Here is a 23170-nt window from a genome sequence, read left to right on the forward strand (position 1 = left end):
TAGCTAAGGGCTAGAGAGATAGCTTAACTGTTAAGAGCACTGCCTGTTCTTCAAAGAACCTGAATTCAATTTCCAGCAGCCATATGGTGGCTCACAACCATCTATAATGAAATCTGGCGCCCTCTTCTGGCTTGCAGGCATACGTGCAGACAGAACACTATATATAATAAATAAATAAATCTTTAAAAAATACACCTAATACATAAAGCAGAATAGCCTTATATATTTATAGAAATAATATTTTGGGTTGGTGTCTTGCTTTGTTGTCTGGACTATTCTTAAACTAGCGTCTAGACTCCAGGGACCCTGCTGTCTGCCTCCCACAGTGAGTTTATACTTCTAAGCTGCCTTTGACCCATCTTTGAAATGAAAAACAATACTTACTTGGAATGGAATTACAGAGGTAGCATTTTAGGCCTGGAAGAGTCTGGAGTTATCCCATTTTCTTACTTTTCCAATGGAGGAAACAACAGCCTGGGGTTTGGCATCCCCGGAGGCCCCAGCTGGGAGAAGCCTTTCTCTGTCTCCTCTCACCTCCTCCAACAAGTCAGCTCAGCAGCGTTTCAGGGACAGGCTGGTCGGACTTCAGAGCTCTCAGTGTAAGCAGTGTAGCTACATTTGGGCATCAGGGCCACTGCCGTTCTCTCTCAAACGCAGCGCAAGGTCTTGTACATGGTGTGCAATGCTATACTCTCAGCCATCTCTGCTTTTGTTTCTTATTTTTATAGCAGCACAGAGAAATCCATTTTTACAATAAGCGTATGAAGTATCTACCAAGTCTGGAGGTCTCAAGGACTGAACATGCTCAGTCCTTGAACAAGCTTCCCTTGCTACTCTGGCTAAGCCCGACGCCTTCCCTCCACCCCGTGGTTAGGAGCAAACTGAGGGTCTTCCCTTCTGCACAATAAGCACACATTCTTTTGCCAAGTTCAGCTCAGCCTGCTTCTGATATTATCCAGGTGCTCCCATGATGATTTAATGTTTCCTTCTAAAAGACTGCTCAGACACTGCAGGACAAATCCTGTCAACACTGAAAAGGGCTCAACTACTGAAGGTCATTAGGGTGCGGCTGTACTTTGTAATTACAGATTTTTCCACCACCTTGCAAGTGATAGCACTGCCTTTAATCCCAGCCCTTGGGAGGCAAAGCTAGGTAGATCTCTGTGAGTTCAGGCCAGCCTGATCCATGTAGTTCCAGGCCAGCAAGAGCTATATAGTGAGACTCTGTCTCAAAAGAAAAATGACGGAGGGAAGGAAGGAAAGCAGGCAGGCAGGCAGGCAGGCAGGCAGGCATGCCTGGAAGCAGGTGTAGTTTTTTATACAGTCTGAGCACATACCCTACCAGTGAGCACTCTTGGTCCTTCTTTGAAGTAGAACTGAAGACAAGATTGACCTCTCCAAATAAATACTTGGAAGCTAAACACAATGCTGCTAGCCAATGCGATCACTAGGAAAGGACAGTCAAGGCATTTGGAAACCAGAGTTTTATGGTGGTTTGCATGTGTTTGAAAAACATTTACCTTAAAGCAAATCCTGTCTTTTATTTACAGAGCTCAGCTTCTGATGTTAATGGGGCTTTATAACATAGAGCACTGAAAAAAATAAGTATCTATAAAATTCCAAGTATATACTCACGTATTCATTGACGTAAGTAGCGTTAATGAAGTAGTGTTTTACTTCTTGTGACTCAATGTCAGTGGCCCTCTAATGATTTTTAACATTGTTCAAAAAGCGTATACAATATACGACTTAGAAACAAAATAGAGACTATTTCTGTCTATGAATATGTAAAGTCTGTACTTCAGTGTTAAAGATAAAAAAGGAAGTAACAAACCGCTGTGTAGAAAACACTTCTTTCTGTGCATAGGATCTAAACTGCTTGGAAGTAAGAACAGAAAGTATCTCAAAGAATTTGTCTTATAGTTCTCTGTGTGTGTGTGTATGTGTGTGTGTGTGCGCGCGCATGCACACGCGCATGTGTGTCTGTAAAACAAGCAAAGCTGCAATATTTTATTGTGTCTGAGGACCCTAACAAGATCAAGCTGATTTTAGAAGACCTAGAGCATCCACAGCCCTGCGGGGTGGAGTCACACAGTGACCGCAGTGCTTCCAATGCAGCAGCATCTGTGCTGTTTCTCTACTTATTTAATGTGTGTGTTGTTTGCATGTTTGTCTGTGTGCTGTGTGCCTGGTGCCTACAGAGGCCAGCAGAAGACACTGGGTCCCTGGGACTGGGCTCACAGATAGTTGCTAACTGCCTGGGAATGCTAAGACTCTAACCCACCTCCTCTGAAGAGCAGCCAGTGCTCCTAACTGCCCACCCATCTCTCCAGCCCCAAAGCACAGTTGTACGTCCAGGTCTGCACTCTGCCTCATTATTGACCGACCATCTTCTGCTATTCACTACGCTCACTGCATTTTCGCCAAACTTCAACATTTTCTAAGCATTTTCGAGAGATTCTGCAGGAAAGCAGTTTCTGTGTGTTAGTCACTCTTGGTGACTCTCTTAAAATGACAAGCACTAATGATACGTTTGCATTTGAGGTGTATCAAGTATTCTCTGATGTGACTACGCTTCAGACATTTGCAATTCTGATTTCTCAGAAACAGCTTCTTTCAGTTTAGTCAAAACCCTAAGAAATGATTCATACGGGTGATTCCATGTTCTGACGTGTAGACCGAGCTGACGGAGGTGATGTTTGAGATCTCACTTTAGTGAGCTAATCCTCCTCCCTGCTTCACTGAAAATATTTTCATTCTGTCTGACAAAAGTTAAAAAAGTACCTTTAACTAGAAATGGGCCGCAGATGACACACTAATGAGAAGAACGTGCACGCCTCGTTCTCTCAACTCGTCACAGTCGTTACCTTTGATGAGCCTAGACTGATCGCTTAATTACACCAAATGTATCATTTTCTTGTGGAACTCAGGGAGCTAGATCACACTAAAGTTCTGGCATCATTTTAATACACAGCTTTAGAAACAAAGAACTGATTAGATGAGAGTAAAGCCTGAAAGATGGGCGGCAGGACCCTTCGAGTCCTCAAGTGGAGGCCTGTCGTCTAGACAGCGATGACGGAGGTGCTGCATTTGAGCCTGCCTTCCATAGCTGCTAAGGAGCAGCAGATATGAAAAGTGCCCTCCAGCACACCTGGAATACTACTCAGCTCCGCTGTCCTGCTCGCCTACCACATCCAGAGCAAAGCAGAGCAGAGACGGCTAGTCACAACTGGGTGTGGGGTGCAGGCCTGAAACCCCAGGCTCAGAAAGCTCTCAAGTTTGGAGCCTGTTTGGGCAGTGTCGTGAAAGAAACCTCATGTCAAAATAAAAATTAAGGTGAGCAGCACCAGTGGGTCCTCAACCTCCCTAGTGCCGCAACCCTTTAACACGGTACCTCTGTCATGGTGACCTCCGGCCATAACATTATTTCTGTTGCTAGTTCATAACTGTAATTTTGCGACTGCTATGAATTCTGATATGCGACACAAGGAGTCATAACCCACAGGTTGAACCGCTGGTCTCGGGGTTACAGGTGCTTGCAACCAAAATTGACCACTTGGGTTCCATCCCCAGAGCCCATGCAGTGGAAGGAGCGAATCAGTTCCTACAGGCTGTCCTCTGACTTGCATGTGCTCCCCACCCCCTCCGGACAGATGAGTGAATAATGAATGAATGAATAGCTGTAAGTTTTCTAATGAAAAAGGGCAGAGGGCATAGTTCAAGTGATAATGCCCAATGCTGCTAATGCAGACAACAGCGATTTCATTATTCATTTAGCATCATAACCTGCAATTTTAAAAAGAACTGCCGATGCCGGGCAGTGGTGGCGCACGCCTTTAATCCCAGCACTCGGGAGGCAGAGGCAGGCGGATCTCTGTGAGTTCGAGACCAGCCTGATCTACAAGAGCTAGTTCCAGGACAGGCTCCAAAACCACAGAGAAACCCTGTCTCGAAAAACAAAAACAAAAAAAAAAAACAAAACAAAAAAAACCAAAAACAAAAAAACAAACAACAACAACAAAAAAACTGCTGAGAGCTTGGTGAGTGCCTGCAAGCGTGAGCACTCGAGGTCGGTTCCCAGGTGTGTTGGCGTGCGCAAGTAATCTCAGTGCAGGGGCCACAGAGACAGCAGAGCCCCAGCATTCACTAGCCAGTCAACCCCAACTCCAAGAAGAAAGTGGGCAGTCACCCTGAGAATAACACACTCGTGCAGATGTGTGTGTGCACCCGCCCCCCCCCCCCCCGCATGCATCTGGACACGTGAACACATACACACACACACACTAAAAATGAGAGAGGGAGTTTGAAGACCTATCTTCCTTCGAGGTCTGGAGTGTAAGCCCTGAGATTCCGTGTTTCTAAACCAGGTCTTTGGCCTCCCCCGACCTTCCTAGTAATGGTGCACACGGCATCCTGCTCTCAGATCATAACGTGTGTCCTGGATTTTGAACCCAAGTACTTTCACCCACTCTTCATGTTCATTTATACCGCACTGGTTTACAACATCTATTCTTTCTTGGGCAACTTACGAGTCCAAGGCCTACCATCATAATCACACACTTAAAAAGATAATGCAGCTCCCACGTCCTTAATTGACCGTACCATGCCACCCTGCAAAACCCCAATCTTGGCGAACAAGACGAGTCTTTATCTGCATATGCTATCGCAGGAACACAGACGGGAGGAACTGCGTACTGACAGTGTCTCACACGTCTCTAGTCACTGAGCACTGCCTACCTTCTCCAGGGACTGGTTAGAAATGAAGATTCTCAGGCCTCACCCAGGCCTGCTGAGAACCTCGATGGGAGGGCCCCGCAATCCTTTAATGTTTTAACAAGATCCATAGGCGATTCTCATGCCCGAAAAGGTTTGGAGAGCTGATCTAGCTTCATATTCCATTGAGAAACCTCCCTCTGGTGTAAGCACTAGGAGGGCAGGGGCTTATGGTTCCTGTTCATATAGATCTTGAGCAGTAGAATAGAGCCTGGCACAAGGCATGCAAGCCCAGAAAAGACCTGTGAGGGTTTCTTAGTCACACTGTTAGAGTGATTGCCCTCACGTCCTACAGCAAATAGAAAACCCTACCTGGACATAAACTAACTGCTTGCCTGACCTCCCTCCCTCTCTCTTTTTTTTTTAACCATTTTTTTGGACCGGGTTTCTCTGTGTAACCCTGGCTGGCCCACTCTGTAGACCAGGCTGGCCTTGATCTCAGAGATCCGCCTACCTCTGCCTCCTGAGTGCTGGGATTAAAGGTGTGCACCACCCAGTTCCTTCCTTCTTTTCCCATCTAAGGCACCATCTTCACCCTGTCAAAGGCTGGTATTCCATATAGACTGGACTTCATCCCCAAAGCACCGCTTCTCTTTCTACAGATTAACCTAACATAGGCTTTTCCTGGAACTGCATCACTATAATACGTGGCCTTTAGTGTGGCCTTCTGCCAGCAGATCCCCAAGGCTCATCTATGCTGTTGCATGTGTAAGTGCTTTGTTCCTTTTAATGGCTAAAAGCACCCAGCGCCCACATGGTGACTCACAACCATCTGCAACTCCAGTTCCAGGGGACCTGATGATCCCTGCTGACCTCTTCATGCATCAGGCACACACATGGTACATGGATTTACATGCTGGCAAAGCACCCCTACTCATAAAATAAATATTAAAAAGGTACTGCACTCTGTATCTGATGCATTTTATTCCTGCTGAGATGCGCGTCCACATACAAGCCTTGGTGTGGATGTGCGCTTTCATTTCTAAGGCATATATCTCTAGGAGAAGATACAGCAACTTTATGCTGACTGTTCTGTGCCCACTCAGCTGTATACAGAGTCCTGGCGTCCGATGTCATATTAATGCTTGCTGTCAATTGTCTCTTCTTTTTTAGGGGAGAGAGGAAGCAGCTAGGGCTTGAATTCAGGGTCTCTGCACACTAGACAAGCATGAGCAGCCCCCATGCAATGCACTTTTAATTGGTGCTTTTATATATGGGGATCAAGCTTAATTTCCCCCGGTGCCATTTTTTGAGACATTTTCCCTCCCATTAAATTATGTTGGTGCCCAGTCAGCGATGGTTTCTTTACATGTTGTTATATTAAATATTCCTTTCTGGTCCACATCTGGTCCCCTTAGCAGCCGTTCCCCTCTTCAAACACTCAACTGCCTCGACTCTCCTCTTCGAGTTCCTCCATCTTTCAGTCCTTTGGGGGGAGTGGGGAGGCTGGACCGACTCACAGACTCTCTGCCTCTGGAGTGCTGGGATTATACGTTACCATGCCTAGCTATTTTTAGTCTCTATAGGTTCCTATCTTCTAGCAAGCTTTAAAATTCTGGGTTTTCGGTTACAGTGGCTATCTAACAAATCAAGACGAAACCTAGTGGCGTAATAAAGTCATTTATTATACTATAGTTTCTCGCTCAGGATTTCAGACTGGCACAGCGAAGTTCCCATCTCTGTCCCACATCTGAAGCCTCAGGCTGGAGACTGGTGTTGTCTGGAGCTCTGTGCACTTACACATCAGGCAGCTGGTGGTGGTTGCCAGCTGGAGGCAGGGACCTCAGCTCATATCCGTGTGATCCCTGACATGCTGTTTCTCCAAGTTGGCTGGTTTGGGCTTCCTCACAGTATGGCTGCTGGGTTCCAAGAACAAGCAATCTAGGAGAAAGGAAGAAAGCAAGAAGCCAGGATAGCCAAAGAGCCTACTCCCCCCACCCCACCCCACCCCAAAAATACAGAAAAACAGTTCCCAAGTCTTAGCCCACGTAAAGGAACGCAGCAAACTACGTGAAAAGACAAGGTTCTAAAACAGCATGGGGCCTGCAGCTGGGACTCGACGGCAAAGCACTGCGCTAGTGTAGTGTGCCTGGGTTGGAGCCATGCATGCTAAAACAATGTGAGAGCAGAAACTGCCGCGGCCTGCTACAGACAGTTCTGCCACGGCCTTCTGGTCAGAGTTCACAGCATCCACACATGTGACCCCCCTCCAGTGTCTCCCAAAACCTCATCCACAACTGCATGAGGCTCAGGCTTGGGAGTCAAGGTTTCTCCATATGCTAGTGAGATCCACGATACAGCTCCTTGTCTACAGTTGCCTTCACATGAAAACTCAGGCACTAACAAGGCAAATACCCGCTGCCCTGCTTTCCACAGCATATGAAACGGAGGGCACAGAGCAACAAAGGAGAACACAGTTGTTCCGATGCCTCCTGTGTGACTATTTCTATTCCTGTCGCTTTAGAGTTTGTCATTCCCAATTTCCTAACATCTGAACCCCTCTCTAAAATCCAGTTAATCATTTTATACCTTTATAAAATATCTCATCGCTGTTTCCAGCTTAACAGCTAAAATGAACTCTTGTTTTCGACATTAGCCCACGTCCTCAAGCCTCTTGTCCTGGTTCCTGTCCTCCCACGTAGCTGCTCAGACAAACTCAGGACTCACTCTCAGCCCTTCACTCACCTCGACACAACTGTCAGCAAGTTCTACAGCATCTTTCTCCAAAATACATCCTCCTACTCTTCCTCCTCCCATCCCTCCTCCTGCTCCTCTTCCTGCCCCACCTCCTCCCCATCATTGCTCTTACTCCCGTCCTCCCCACTTCCTCCTCCTCCCTGACTCATGCTCTTACTCCCGTCCTCCCCGCTTCCTCCTCCTCCCTTCCATGGATTTTCATTCTTGCTACATTCTGATTTCCTTTGGCACAGCAAACAAGGGAATATTTTAGTTCTTATCTCATCACCATGCACTTACCTGCTCAAAAATTCCTGTGACTTCTCTCAAGCTCTTACAGCCTGTGCAACGCTAGCCTGAAGTATTTCATCCCGCCCTTCCACTTCCTCATAACTCAGTCTTTTTCCTATTTAAGGATATGGCATGACTGGCACCCAGTCTAGGTAGGCACCGCTAGATAAAGCTTATCTTTCAGCTGCCCTGCTTACCACCTGTCTACCTAGCCTGGGCAGTTCTGGGATAAGACACGGCAGGTGTTACGCTATACCAAAGCTTCACGTCGAAGTTCTTACTGAGGATGCCTTGTGCTTCTCTTTCAGTAACTGCCCTTCCTTTCTGGCTGCTGCTTTAGCCAGAGCCACATCAGACGAAGTCCTCCAGAGTGACCTTTCTGCTCACTGCATCCCAAAGGAGACGGACGGCACAGAGGGGACTGTGGGTAAGCACCTTCTCCACTGTTTGTTCAAAATGTCTGCGCACCTTAAATTTCCAGGACATATACCCCCCACTGGTGACTATCTAGTGCTATCCAGGAGTTTATCCAGGAGTTTTTTCTTAAACATCAGCAAAAAGAGGCAAGAAGAAAAATCCACGTATATATCTAAGGAGTGAACTAGTACACGGAAAGTATTGAAAATAAGAAATGGATGTGATTTCTAGACAGATGGCACACAAGTTGGCTCAGTAGCACGGACCTAGGGTCCCAGATACTTGGCAGGCCCGGGTGGGAAGGCCACTTGAATTTAGGCTTGGGCAAGGACCTTGTCTGTACAATAACGAAAGAGTATGAGAAAACCTGCCTATAGTGCACTGTTTACCCACGGCTGCACCACCCTAAATGCCCCTTTCGAGTTTAAGAGGCTCAGCTGATCTTTTTTTTTTAATATTTATTTATTATGTATACAATATTCTGTGTGTATACCTGCAGGCCAGAGGAGGGCACTAGACCCCATTACAGATGGTTGTGAGCCACCATGTGGTTGCTGGGAATTGAACTCAGGACCTTTAGAAGAGCAGGCAATGCTCTTAACCACTGAGCCATCTCTCCAGCCCCTCAGTTGATCTTGAATACAGTACAGACAAGTTTTAAAAAGTCAGTTATAACCAAACTCATCAATCTTGTTCAGTTTTCTATTACAACAGAGCTCCGGCAGGTGCATCACGTCCTTTGTCTCCGTCAGTCACTCTGCATCTTTGCTGATAGCAAGGACAAGATGCTCAACACTCAACACCCACACGCATCCCTGGCACCAGCAGAACTGAGCCCAAGACCTTGGACCTGACACTCTCCTTCAGAGTTACATCTCCAGACACACACGCACACACACACATACACATGCGTACGTGCACACACACATACACACACCACACACACACGGTTTTGAAAGAGAGTCTTGCTCAATTGCCCAGGCTGGCCTGAAACTTGCTATCCTCCCACCTCGGCAACCCGAGCAGCCAGGTTACAGGCATGTGCCACCCCACTGGCCTCCAGTTGATGCACTGGGCTTACACATATTTGAAAGCAGTTAAGCGATTTTTATAAAATCAGAGCATGACTACCCCACCATGCACTTCTATTTTTGGTGCCGGGGATGGAACCTGAGGTATCTTAAGTGGTAAGAATGTGTTCTATCAACTGTGTAACATTCCTAGCTCACTATTCCAAAATTTTAAGGGGAATATTTTATTGTTATTTATTAGCTATGAGACAAGGTCTCAACTATGTAGCCTCTGGCTGGCCTTTTGCTTCAGTCCCCTGTCGTAGTCTCCTGGGTGCTAGGATCACAATACGTGTTACCATGCCTGGCCCATCTGTTCTATTCAGAGCATTCACCCGTCAGCATGGTACATAAGGAACAAAGCAAGCGCTATAAATAGAAAGACGGCCCAGAGACTGCGGCGTTCCTGCTCTTCCTGTCTCCAGACTGGGACAGAAACTATCCAGGAGGAACTGCTTGTTTTCAACTGAGAATAACTGTTTCACCTAGAGCCACGCTGTCCTGGAGCCAACCTGAGTGGAATTCCTTCCACAAAGCTGTCTTTCTTGAATGGAGACGCAAGTGAAACCCTTGTAATGAAGAGATGAGAGATTCGATTCTGCTTCAGTGCAGCGGGGTGATGGCTGACTCGGCTCCAGCTCAGCACAGGGACAGTAACGACATTAACGACTGGCAAGTGATCTACAGCCGTGAGGGCTGGACTGCTACTTGGATGGTTCCCACTTTTTCACGCCCCTTATCTTGTTTTATTTTCCCATCTCAAGTGGCTATTACGTAGACGCTAATGCTCTTCCTATAGCACCCTTGCTGGAGACTGTCTCGGGACTGAAGTGCTGCCCTAAATGCTGGCTCTGAAGAACTGTCTCAGCCTTACAAGGTGACAAAAGTAAACGGGGAGGATTTTTTTTTTAAAAATGGATGGCACTGGTCACATTGTTTCAATTTTTTTCTAGGTGATCACTTAGAAATGCCTCCATGCTGTTGAGATTCTCAACTCCCTGCAAATCCTTTATCCACTCAGCACAGATAACTAGGTGCGAGCTGTACAAGGGTCCACGACAGTGGGTCTCAACCTTCCTGCTGCCCCAACCACAGTAACATTATTTTCCTTGCCACTTTGCAACTGTAATCTTGCTACTGGTACGAATCTTAAATACCTGTTTTTTTCTAATGGTCTTGGGCGACCCTGTAAAAAGCCCCTTGAGAACTCTACAGGGACACTGTTGACCCTGTCTCAAAACAAACACAGAAAAACGTTAAAGGGCTCAAAAGCGATCGGCTAGGACTATTGTATATTAATAATAAGGAAAAACTGAAATAAAATCCTTGAGCCTAGCTTTCTAAATATAATCATTAAAAAAAAATGGAGCTGGAGGCAGTGGCTGACACCTACCTATAACTTAGGAGGCTGAGGCACTGTGAATTTGAGACCAGGTCAGCCTGGGGACAGAGTGAGACCCTGTTCAAAAAGGACTGGATGAGTGTTTGCTGGGTGTGGCAATTTGCAACTTGGGAAGCTAATTCCAACACTTGGGAGTCTACAGAGGAAGATTCTGAGTTTGAGGCCGGCCTGGGCTTTATAGGGGGATACAGTACATACACTGCCTGCCATGGTCAGGGCCCCAAGTTCTATTCCTAACACTACAAAACAAGAAAAATCATGTAAGAATTATGCACAAGAGTGGAACTGGAGTCACAGATTCAAGGCTAAAGCAAGATTGGAAATAAAGAAATGGAAGTCCTAGGTCCATGCTGCTGAGGAACACACAGTCTCTTTGGGATTTCTGTTCTAGGCTAGAGGAAGCATCTGTAGCCATTGCCCGTCTGCCACATACTTCCTCAGGCTGCCAAGCTGTGTCGGATTTAGTAAAGCAACTTTCTGCAGGAACACCCAAAGTACCGAAAACCTCCTCTTTTGGTTGAGGAGCTACAAAGAGAGTGGAAGACAGCCTGAATAGATGGTTAAAGACGTTAGCTATAGTCTCTTCAACACACACTGGCCATGTGCCATGGGACAGAAATTTGCCACAGCAGCCAGATGTTAACTATTGCGTCAGACAGTAAAGGTGATAGAAGCCAGCTGTAGTGGCGCATGCCTGCAATCCCTGCACTTAGGAAAGTAAAGCAACTGGGTGTCAATTATTCAAGGCCAAGGCCAGCTTGAGCAACCTAGCAAGACTTTGGCTGAATAAATAAGCAATTGAAAATAAAGCCTTTAATCGTAGCACTCCAGAGGTAGAGTCAGGCACCTCAAGTTCAAGGTTAATCTGGTCTATAGAGTGAGTTCCAGAGCAGCCAGGACTACATAATGAGACCCTAATAATAATATTTTTAAAAAAATCAAAGTAGTGCACTTAGGTGAAGACTCCCACAATACACACAGAGAGAATTCAGGCTGTCCTCCGGAGTAAACACACCTTTAGCACATTAGTTACTCCATTGGCTAAACTACTGCTTAAAACTTTAATAATAATAAATATATCAAAGAAAATATGTAACTCAGTTCCAAATGATGGTCTGTTCACTAGAGAGAAGACATAAGAGATCAGGAAGAGGAAGTGAGAGTGAGCCGTCAGTCTGCCAGCTGTCCTCACGCGTCTTCCCGCTCCAGCGGCTGCATAACCTGCACTCGTGTCTCAGCCGTTCTTCGAAGCCTAGAAGGCTCGGCTCTCCACATGACAGCCACAGCAGCGTCCAGTGAAGGCTGCGCTGGCCTAGAGGGCAGAGGGCTGGAGATCACACTGAGCAAGCCTGGCCTGACTGGAGGTCCCCTGCCAGGGGTTGACCTTGGGGGCAGCTGGCAGGCTGTTATTTTTTTCTCTTCAGAAGCAGTGTTCCTTTCCTTGAGTTCAGGAGGACACAGCTGGGGTGGCTGCTTCTGTCCTTCCCAAGCAGGGGAGAGGAAAGCAGTGTTACATGGCTCTTCACCGGGGCTCTGTTTCCTTCACAGAAATCGAGACAGTGAAACTGGCCCGTTCTGTCTTCAGCAAACTACACGAGATTTGCTGCAGCTGGGTTAAGGACTTCCCTCTGCGCAGGAGGCCTCAGATTTATTATGAAACATCAATTCATGCCATCAAAAACATGCGAAGGAAAATGGAGGACAAGCATGTCTGCATCCCTGACTTTAATATGCTCTTCAACCTGGAGGTAAAGGGCATTCTGGGAGCTGGTGCAACACGGTCCGTCACTCGCCGGACGGAGGGAGGTGGACTGCACTAGAAAATAGAACTGTTTTGTTATTTTGAGTAAGTTCAGATCATTCCAAACCGGGAACATTATGTTATTTTTAATAGGCTCACATGGTTCAAAATTGGGAGAGTAAAAACCTCTTCTGGACAGCCAGCCAGTTCCTATCCAGGAAAGCAAGGGAAGTTACCAGTCTCTTTGGAAGCTTCTAAAGCATTTTATTAGCAACCAAAGAAAACCATTATACTGAAATACAGTTTTTAAAAGGAGAATATTTCTGGAGTAAAGTCAAGTGACTTAGTGAATTCTCAGAACAACACCATGTTGCTGAAGCAACAAAAAACACAACATAAAAGAATAAATTAAGGCTGAGACAACTTGAGTACATGTGATTTTCTTTTTAAAATCTGGGTCTCTGAGGTAGGAAGTAGTTGGAATTACATTCCACAAGTCTCTGTGACTGACAGATTAGATCCATATGAGCCGTGTCAGCTTAATAACCACATTCTTGCTGTCGTCTCTTTTCTAGTAAGCGCATTATGCTAATGCAAACAAAGGTGGGCTTGCTTCCTCTGCCTGTCACTCACCCTTTCTTTCTTCTAAGTCTATAACTTGAAAATTGCGGTGTAGTGATTTATACCCAGCATAATATTTCCTTCACGTAGCTACTAACTTTAAACTTCATGGACTGCCAAGGGCTAAAGAGCAATGCAGGTTAGCAGCTGGGGCTTAGAAAGACAGCAGCCTTTCTGCGTTTTCCATCTGTGTTTCCAGTGCTGTCTGTGCAAATGTGACCCAAAGGCTCCCTCCTAAACAGTCCCCATAGACTACACCTACTGAAGGATGCTGTTCAGGATGTTGACCTGGCGGTTTTCATTTGTCTCCAAATGTAAAAAACAGGCAGAGGCCTATCTCGGAAAGAGCCACCTTGATGCACCAAAGCAGGGACTGAAGACTACTGAGCTATGATTATCTAGTGTTACAAATTCTCATACCCTTGATCTGATAACTTTATTTCATTTAAAATTCTTCATCACAATGGAAATACAGCAAAGTCTTAAGTATGTGTTTGATAAGTATTTCAACATTATTAATAAAAATAAATCAGAAATGATCTAAAAATCATTAAAGGAAATGTATCTCAATCTATTCAAGACAATGTCTTTGAATAACATGCAGAAATGTTAATGACATAGCGCAGGACATAAAATTTCATATATAGTGTGATCTTTACTTTAAAAATGCAGAGCCAGGCAGCGCACGCCTTTAATCCCAGCACTTGGGAGGCAGAGGCAGGAGGATCTCTGTGAGTTCGAGGCCAGCCTGGTCTATAAGAGCTAGTTCCAGGACAGGCTCTAAAACCATAGAGAAACCCTGTCTCGAAAAAAACAAAACAAAACAAACAAAAAACCCCACCAGAGCCAGGTGTGGTGGTGTACACCTGTAATCCAGGACTTTAGAGGCTGAGGCAGGGTAATAGCTATAAGGCAAGACCCTGTGTCAAAAACCAAAGCACACACTGACACACTCACACACACACGCACACCCAGATGTAGAAGGTTTATCTCACATACCCAAAGTCCTAATAATCACCATCACCAAAACAAAACCCAGCCACAAATGTACAGAGATACAGATAAATGATATATATAGATAAATGATAGTGGGGTTACAGTGACATTCGTTTTATTTTTTATTATTTTAATAAATTATCATTTTTTTGCTTTAAGAAACTACACTGCTTTAAAAGAAAGTTTGTGCAGTGAAACATACAGCATCATGCATGCTGAGATTCCACGACCAATGTGACAGCCCTGACTTTATGCTGCCTCCTGGCTGCTGTTTCTTCTTGTTATACTGAGTTGCTGGGAATTGTGTACTACTTTAGTCCAGATATAAATTCTAAGTGTCAGGATTTATTTTTAGACAATTCTGCTTTGTCAGTCTTCGATAGTACCATAGACTGTTCTGCTTGAAATGCAAGACACACTAGAGGTAGTGCCTGTAAGTGACAGGACGTCACCTTTTCTGAGTGACACTCTCAGGACAGCTAGACGCAGTGCTTCTGCTAGAGCCATTTCCAAAGCACAGAGACACAGGTGTGAAGGTGGACAGGAGAATGACGCGTCTACTCAGCACATCTGCGTCCAACCTGGGCTATGCGACACTGCCGCAAAAATAATAGATAGGTAAAAACAAAATAAAAATAACAAGAAAACAAACAAAAAACAAAATAAAAAACCTAAAGCAAGCAAGCAAAAACATCCCCCAAAGAAAAGATTGGTTCAGGATGACAGAACCCAGACTCCCAAGGAAAAAAATGTAAAGATTCCCAAATGAAGCCATTAGCTACCGCTGCCTCAAGGGAACTTAGTAACCATGAAACTTGAGCGACTCGCAGATTACCAACAGAGCTAAGACTCACATCTGAGCTGAAAATGAAGAGAGTGGCCAACTATCTGGCACTTGGAGAGTGAACTCAAGACACAACAGATGGTAGAAGGGCCACTGCTGGCAGCCGGCCTTTCTGAGAAATGAGGCGCTCAAGTTTAGATTGGAGCTGAAGCGATGGTGCCAGCCACACAGGGCACTTGGGCATCTGATACGTAGCTCAAGATTGGCTAACAAGTTTAAAGACTTATTTATGGTAGGAACTCAATGTGACCAGGAACGGTTGTCTTTATCTCCATGTAGTTTAGATACCCTGCACAAAACTGGTCTTGTGCTGGAAAGCCAATTATCTTTTATTGTTCTCTGGTATTTTGAAAGAAGTACTCAATCCGGAACAGCTTTTGCTCACTTTTTCTCATACCTTCTTTCCTTTTCCTCCTCCCAACCTCTAACTATGGTTCCGAAGCAAATGCATGTGGGTGTTTCCATGGTACACAAGTTTCACTGGGAGGGCCCTCGGCCTGCGCTACTGGGCATGATGTAAACAGTGCTCTAGCAGCGCAGCTCGCGGCAGCTCATCAGGCGCGGCGGCAAAGGGAAACATCAGTCCCCTTATCTGACTGACACAGTAGAGGATGGACATTTCCAGGGCATCGGCTCCTTTGGATGGTACTGTGCCCCATTCCTTAACTGCTTTGTGTCTTTATTGACAGGACCAGGAGGAACAAGCTTACTTTGCAGTGTTTGATGGCCACGGGGGAGTGGACGCTGCCATTTATGCCTCCGTTCACCTACATGTTAACTTAGTGCGCCAGGAGATGTTCCCCCATGATCCTGCTGAGGCTCTCTGCCGGGCCTTCCGTGTCACGGATGAGCGGTTTGTGCAGAAGGCAGCCAGGGAGGTATGCCCACGTCCTTGTGAACACCAGCTAGGAGTGCACCAGCCAAGTTCAATCCAGTCTCTGTGGCTGAAGGGCACTTTGGCCTTTTCTCTTTCTGGGTACATATTATCTAAACTGTACACACACACACACACTTTGGCCTTTTCTCTTTCTGGGTACACATTATCTAAACTGTATGTACGTACACACACACTTACTTGAGCTACTTGTTGGACTCTGCTCAATTCTAAACCCAGATCTCTCCTGAGGAATAATTTTGAGGGACACAATGAAACACTCACTGTAAAGGAAACTCATTCTGTGGCTGTCTGGCCCCTTTCTAGAATTGCTGCTGGATTTGGCAGGTGAGTATTGCTTCTTTTTTCCCTACTACCTGTTAGCTTCGAGCCTGGACCTGGTGGATTGAAAACAATAGTTTTACAAAGGAAACAGAAACTGGGATGACTTCCATCCATTCCTTCTGCATGAGCAGGCAGTGGTCACCGTGCATCTCTCTCCAGGGAACATTTCCGATGGAGAGCTCGGAGAGTCCTTAGATGATCCTACAACTGATTTCTTCTTAATAAGAAGAGAAGACAGAACTCATGTCCTATATTGCTAAGGCTGGTCAGAACTAAGCACTTAACTTAGAATGAAATTGAGGGGTTCTGTATTAAAGTCTAAAAGAAAACAAACAAAAACCCATACATACATCATGCTGTGCACTGAAACATAATTACCTGTAGTTCTCTATGTTGTAATACCCCATGTTGGATGTTTAGCTGGGGAGTGCCAAAAGAAAAAGGCATTTTTTTAACTTTTCAAAACTAATTATATATTAAGATATGCACAACAAGTTAACATTTCTATCACATGACTCAAATGTGAACTTTTAAAATGAAAAGACCAGAAAATTAATTACTTGATCCCATTTCCCTGATCTTGCAATTATGCTGCAAAGCAATAGTGAGGCTTAAAATTAATGAAAGAAGAATCCAGAACTATTTGGCAACAAGCCAAGAGAAGTATCTACCTTGAGCCCTAAGCTTGGTTTAATACACAAATTACTATAGTAACAACTAGGATCCACACGTAGAGCTAGGGCTGCACAACAAGACCCCAGTGGACTCGGCCCTTTCCTTAGCCCTGCCTCTGTGGAGGGACACTGTGAGCCTTGGGAGCGGCAGCCTGTATTCAGCAGTGTGAGCACTGGTTCGTCATTTTGTCTTTTTCCTAATCTTATGTGCTGTTTCCTACGTCCCGACAGTGCTTGCCTTGCTTGCTCCATCAGTGGTGCCATCTCTGTCCTGTCAGAGTTCTCCACATAATTCAGGGTCCTCTCAGAAGTCGCTTCTCTCCTTCTTGTGCCTCCATGTGCTCCTTACTGCTGGGGAGTAGCTATTCCTGTTGTGGGCAGCCCTCCCCCTTCCTGTTCTCTCCAGGGCATATGCACTGAAGTGTCTTTATCCTGTGTTCCAGAGGGCTGAGCTTTTCAACATTCTGTGTGGGAAGACATTTTATTGGTGGGTGAGGATTTATAACAAACTTTTCCTATATAGGGAAAAAGAGAAGTTGTTTTTCTCATTGGATAGAAGAAGCCCTTCACCACCCTGACGCACTCGTTCTAATTTGGGCCAGGTCCTTAGTAACAGACTCATGCTCATTTGGTGGTGACTCATGTCAAATGGAGATGTCACTTTAGTATAGCAGGATCAAGAGCTTTAAGTACTGTGGTAGCTATTGCAGTGAAACCCCAGGCTGTTAGTTCTCTATGCAGTGTTTCCAATCAAAGCTCCCTAAAAATACTGTGGGGAAGATTGTTCTGGTTTTTGTTTTTAAAGGTATATAAGCATTTTCTTCAGTGACTATATGCTGTCTTGGCTCCATGATATCCAGAGACTGGGGACATTTCTTTTGTACTAAGAAAATACTTTGTGTACACACACACAAACACACACAACAATTACATCACCTCACTGACAACCCAGTAGGTCAGAAACAAAAAGGACTAAGGCTGCCTGGAAGTGATTGCGCGTGCCTTTAATCCCAGCACTTGGGAGGCAGAGGCAGGTGGATCTCTGTTGTGTTTGAGGCCAGCCTGGTCTACAGAGCGAGTTCTAGGACAGCCAGAGCTATTTCACAGAGAAACCCTGTCTTGATATACAAACAGTGGGGGTAGGGAGAAGGAGAGAAAGAAAGTCCCAGCACTTGGGAGGCAGAGACAAAAGATTCTCCGTGAGTTCCAGACTAGCCACAGTGACAGTCAGACCCAGTCTTAAAAGAAAGGGGTGATGGTGGTGGAATGGATTTAACAGTGAACCAGGAAGAACAAAGACTTAAAGTGTTTGCACAGTAAAGAGATTACCAGTCCTTGGACAAGTCACAATATGCCATGTTTTTAAACACATTCGTGTATTGTGTGTGTGTGGGGAGGGGTGTGTGCGTGTATGCCACAGTATCATGTGGAGGGAAGGACAACTTCAGGAGATGGTTCTTTATTGTCCACCATATTGAGAGTCAGAGGTTGAACTATGGTACTATGGTCATCAGGTTTTGTAGTGCCTTTACCTTCTGACCTTCTCACCTGATCCAGTTTTTAAATTAATTAGCTAATTTATATTTTATGAGTATTTTTTTTGCCTATATGTATATCTGTGCACCACATGCATGCAGTGCCCATGAAGGCCAGAAGAGGGCATTAGATCTCTTGGGACTGAGTTACACATGGTTGTGGCCATTGCCATATGGGGTCCTCTGGAAGAGAAGCCAGTGCTCTTAATCACTGAGCCGTCTCTCTCCAGCTGCAAGCCCAGTTCTTAAAAAATCTATACTTAAACCTGATAATCATTCCTGTCCAGTGTATCACAGATCAAGTGGATTTGTGTATATAAATGCACATCAAGTGCATTTATATACACAATAATGGTGGTATTACATGTTTAATCTCAGCAGAAGCAGGTAGACCTGTGTAATTTTGAGGCCGGTCTGGTCTATATAGCAAGTTCCAGGCTGTTAGAGCTACACAGTGAGAGACTTTATTTCAAAAATAAGACAAAACTGAAACTCATCCCCAACTAGTACCCAAAAGTAGTTTATTGTTTTGAAGATATTTTTTAGCTATAAAGCTGTTATTTTTAGCAAAATTAATGCGTGTTCACTTCAGGAAGTATTAAAAATACAAATAAAAAGATTCAAAATTCCAAATAAAGAAAATGCTCTGAGAAACATGAATTTGTAATATGAAACAAATTACTAATTGTCTCTCAAATGCAGCTGGTATGAATTATAAATTGCTTCTGAATGGGAATTTGGTGTTTTTTGACTATGGTCTTAAATTATTTTCAGAGCTTACGATGTGGGACCACAGGAGTAGTGACTTTTATCAGAGGCAACATGCTCCACGTGGCATGGGTGGGCGATTCCCAGGTTATGCTTGTAAGGAAGGGTCAAGCTGTCGAGCTCATGAAGCCACACAAGCCAGACAGAGAGGTATGTATGGTCCGTTATACTCAAGCATGTCCTAGAGGCAGTTATTATTATTGCCTTTCATCTCAGCAACTATACCATGCCCCTAAAGGAGAAATACAGAAAGCCTCTTCACAGAGATGATGCGCAGTATATCTGTTTACTGTAAAGTGGATGAATAAATTCTGAATCCAATTATTTGCTTTTTATTGCACTGCTCTAGGATGAAAAGCAGCGAATTGAGGCCCTTGGAGGTTGTGTAGTTTGGTTTGGTGCCTGGAGGGTGAATGGAAGTCTATCAGTATCCAGAGCTATAGGTAGGAAAAAAAAACATTAATTTTGTTTCTCCAAAATCTTCTACCTCTCTGCCATGTGTTAACTTTGATATGAAGGAACTTGAGATGCTAACTTATCTGCTCAGAGTGTTTATTACTGTTTAAGATAACAGCTGGATGCTTTTTAATGATTTAAGTACACCTGGCTATTTATACATTCTATATATACATATATATAAAATCTCAAGGAATGCTCAATTCTATTCCTTTGACAGAGGTCTCCAGGTTAGTGTGCAAACCTACTTGAAACCATACTGCTTGTTTCATTCTATATTTCCAGAAAATGGAAGTCTCTCCAAATTTCATATTGTTTCTATCTTTACCTCTTTCTTTTTTGGTGAATTATAAAATGACGTGAGCAGAACTCCTAGAAACAACACACTTTTTATACAAAACTATTTTCTAAATACGGACTGTATCTTTTTGGAGAGAGGGTGTCTACATAGACCAGAGTGGACTCTGCCTGGAGCGCTAGTATTAAAAGTGTGTACTACCATACCTGGCCCAGAAAAGACAATCTGTCAGATAATCCTGCGTTCAAGTTTATTTTTTCTTCTTCCCTTTCTCCTCATCCATGCTACGGAGCGAATCTAGGGCTTCATGCATTCTAGGCAAGGGCTCTACCCACCCAGCTCCACTCCCAGCCCTTACAAGCTTCCAAAGGAACTGGGCTCCCTAAAACTCAGTCTGTTTAAAAGGCTATAAAAAGGCTCAACAATGATGGGGAAAATTATAGTGTGACTTCAGGAATTGGCTGTGCCTGCCTTTGTCAGCTTCCCAGCGTTCTTCCTTCCTCAACACAGACTCACATGGAAGCCTACAGAATCCACTCAGTGTTGCTCGTCTGTGTGCTTAGAGCTGACTGTTTGGGATCGCCAGCTTTTGAAAAATAAGTGTGTGTTTCATGGGTAGATAGGCAGATATGCATGCGTACCACAACCCTTAAATTCTACCTCCCCAAGCAAGTAACTGGACATAGAGCTAGCATACACAAAGTTCATATCTAATCGTCAGATTTAGTTCATCGTTACCAAAGATTCCAGAACGAGGAAACCTAAAAGGTTTGGTTTGGTTTAAGTTCTTCCCACTCTTTGAAAAGGTGCTGCTGGCCAGCTGTGACCTGCCCCAGATATGAGCACCAGGAGCTGAATGAGAAATAGAGAGCTAATGAGTATAAATACCTCATGAAGAATAATTTTACTTCACAGTGAAGGAGCTATTAGGTATTCTGGAACAAGGCCAAAAGGGGGAAAATCTTGAGCTTAAAATACACTTTTGTTTTTTGTTTTGTTTTTCGAGACAGGGTTTTTCAGTATCTATGGAGCAAGTACTGAAACTCGCTCTGTAGATCAGGCTGCCTCTGCCTCCCAAGTGCTGGGATTAAAGGTGTGCGCCCCACCACCTGGCAAGCCTTTAGTGTATTTTAATACACTCATATATACAATTATTTTTGACAACTAGAGGTGCTTAAGACCCCTTCCTCTTCCTTCGGACTGTATTTGCCAGGAGATAAGAAAAAGTAGATGCTGGCCCTGACTCTAAAGAGAGCACAAGGTGAAACCAGAGCAGAGTAGGCATGTCCTCGAGTAACGGACAACCTAAGATGAAACAAGGTCAACATCACAGATAAAATGACTTTTCAGCTGGATAGGGTGACATACTACATTTAGGGAGGGAAACCCCAGGGAGAGAAATAGTTTTAGAAATAGCGGTGAGTGCAGGCAAGAGCAGACAGTGGAGTGGTCAATTAGAAGTGTTCCTGCCAGCCTGTGATGGGCTTCAGATTTGACCAAGTATTCTGGACTTCCCAGGTGAATAAGCACAGGGACCACACAAGCAGGTGTGTCTTTTCAAGCACTTGCAGTGACGACGTGAAATACAGACGAGTGTAGAAGAACTCAGCTGTGAGTGCACTGCTGGAGACGAGGACATCTAAAAAGGGAGACACGGGGGAGGGCGGACTGTTGAGACAGATGATAGTATGTAAGGACAAGGAAAACCAACTTCCAGGTTTCTGACTTGTGAGTAGGAAGACGCTAAGCATTTGTAATAAAGCAGTAGCAGCTGGCAGGGGGTGAGTTCAGCTGGACATATTTTCAGTTCTAGGTACTGATGGGATGTCTTAGAAGAGATTTTGAGTGTACTTGGAAATATAGATCTGGAGTTTAGCTGAAAGTTGAGTTGGAGCAAGGATTTAGTAACTCATTCCATTTTGGCAACAACATTTCATCTCTCATGTGTGCACCCACACAGGTTGAAAACTACAGGCATGAGTAACACTGCCCAGAAAACATACACTGTGTAAAGATGAGGCCCATGACTTAAGGGTAACTAACACAGTGGCCACGCAGTCTAGGTTTGGATCTTGGCTCTGCCACTATATAGGCTACTGATCTTGGAAAGTTAATGTCTTGGTACTGGGAAAGTACCAGCCCAGTTCCCGATTCCTGTGTGAGGCGGCAGAATATGAGCGGAGCCCAGCACATTCTTAGCCACAACGGTTGTACTATGAGATCAAGGAACAAACCAGGAAAAGAGGGTTTCTAGACTTGGGTAGTCGGGTCCTGTGAGAGATGGGTTTAAAAAAAAAAGAAATGGAATTATGAGCTGGAGAGACGGCTTAGCACTTGTTGCTCTTGCAGAGGTTTGATTCCCAGCACCCACAGGATAGCCCATGCCCATCTGTTGATTCCAGTTCCAGGAGATCTGATGCCTTCTTCTAACATGTTCCAGCACCAGGCACACAAGTGGTGAACATACATACCCAGACATTTGTGCACGTAAATACATTTTTAAAGAAATGGAATTTTAAATAGGAAATAATTGGTAGTATCTGAGAGAAATGTTTTAAGTTGGTATAAGTATATACTAATTAAGATATAAAAAGATGGACATGGTGGCACATGCCTGTAATTTCTGCACTTGGGAGGCTGATAGGACTGGGAGTTAGTGTCAGCTAATCTAGGCTACATATTACAGTGTTAAAAAAAAAAAAGGTAGAATTGAATATATTTGTAGAAAGAGAGTAAGTAGGGGCCGGTGGTGGCGGCACATGCCTTTAATCCCAGCACTCGGGAGGCACAGGCAAGCGGATCTCTGTGAGTTCGAGGCTAGCCTGGTCTACAAGAGCTAGCCCCAGGACAGGCTCCAAAGCTACAAAGCAACCCTGTCTCAAAAAGCCAAAAAGAAAAAAGAAAAGAAAAGAGGAAGTAAGTAGATGAGCATTGAAAATGAGTCCTTTGCCTGAGCTCCAGAGAGAAGGGAACAAAATAACTGACTCTGGTAGGGTATACAGGTCAACTCTACCTTATCCCAAAGCCAAAAGTAGTGGTGGTACGGACTATGGGCTTTTCCTTTGGTTTTGTTTGTAGAAAAATTGAGGGAATTTTTCTCAAGTCAAAAAAAGTCTTACAATTTTCTTTTAAGAAAGTAATGAATCTATCAAGATCTAGTTTAAGTGGCTTAAGGAGTCGATGAATAAGGAGGATTTGGGGGCTCACAGGACAGGAGAAGGGGCGAAGGGACAGTTCGGCTCCACTTCCAGCTTCTCCACTGCCTCACCCCAGAAGCCCTTCATTGATGAGCCAAAGCTGACAGAGGCATGTACGTTCTCTAGCATATGGACAGAGGAGGCTGAGAACAACAGGATGCTGCCATCTCTACCAGGAGATGGGTATTTGTG

General features: G+C 44.7%; 2 protein-coding genes across 4 annotated transcripts in view; one reads left to right on the forward strand and one right to left on the reverse strand.

Annotated features, from left to right (window-relative positions):
- Ppm1e (protein phosphatase, Mg2+/Mn2+ dependent 1E) overlaps positions 1–23170 on the forward strand; it is a 136750-nt gene that overhangs the window by 106547 nt on the left and 7033 nt on the right. Inside the window, exons 2-6 of the mRNA XM_075991205.1 lie at positions 8049–8167; positions 12178–12377; positions 15521–15709; positions 19034–19177; positions 19377–19470. Coding sequence (XP_075847320.1) covers positions 8049–8167; positions 12178–12377; positions 15521–15709; positions 19034–19177; positions 19377–19470 — 746 coding nt within the window. The remainder of the gene's footprint in view (positions 1–8048; positions 8168–12177; positions 12378–15520; positions 15710–19033; positions 19178–19376; positions 19471–23170) is intronic.
- Positions 6377–23170, reverse strand: part of Trim37 (tripartite motif containing 37) — a 123650-nt gene continuing 106856 nt past the window's right edge. For 2 of the 3 annotated variants that reach the window (XM_075991200.1, XM_075991201.1), the window contains exon 25: positions 6377–6654. In XM_075991200.1, the coding sequence (XP_075847315.1) occupies positions 6510–6654 (145 nt within the window). In that variant the 3' untranslated portion in view covers positions 6377–6509. Of the gene's footprint in view, positions 6655–12018; positions 12106–23170 lie in introns of those variants that run through there. The other variant, XM_075991202.1, reaches the window with a different exon arrangement.

The sequence above is a fragment of the Microtus pennsylvanicus genome, chromosome 11 (genome assembly GCF_037038515.1).
Source record: "Microtus pennsylvanicus isolate mMicPen1 chromosome 11, mMicPen1.hap1, whole genome shotgun sequence".
NCBI classification, from domain to species: domain Eukaryota; kingdom Metazoa; phylum Chordata; class Mammalia; order Rodentia; family Cricetidae; genus Microtus; species Microtus pennsylvanicus.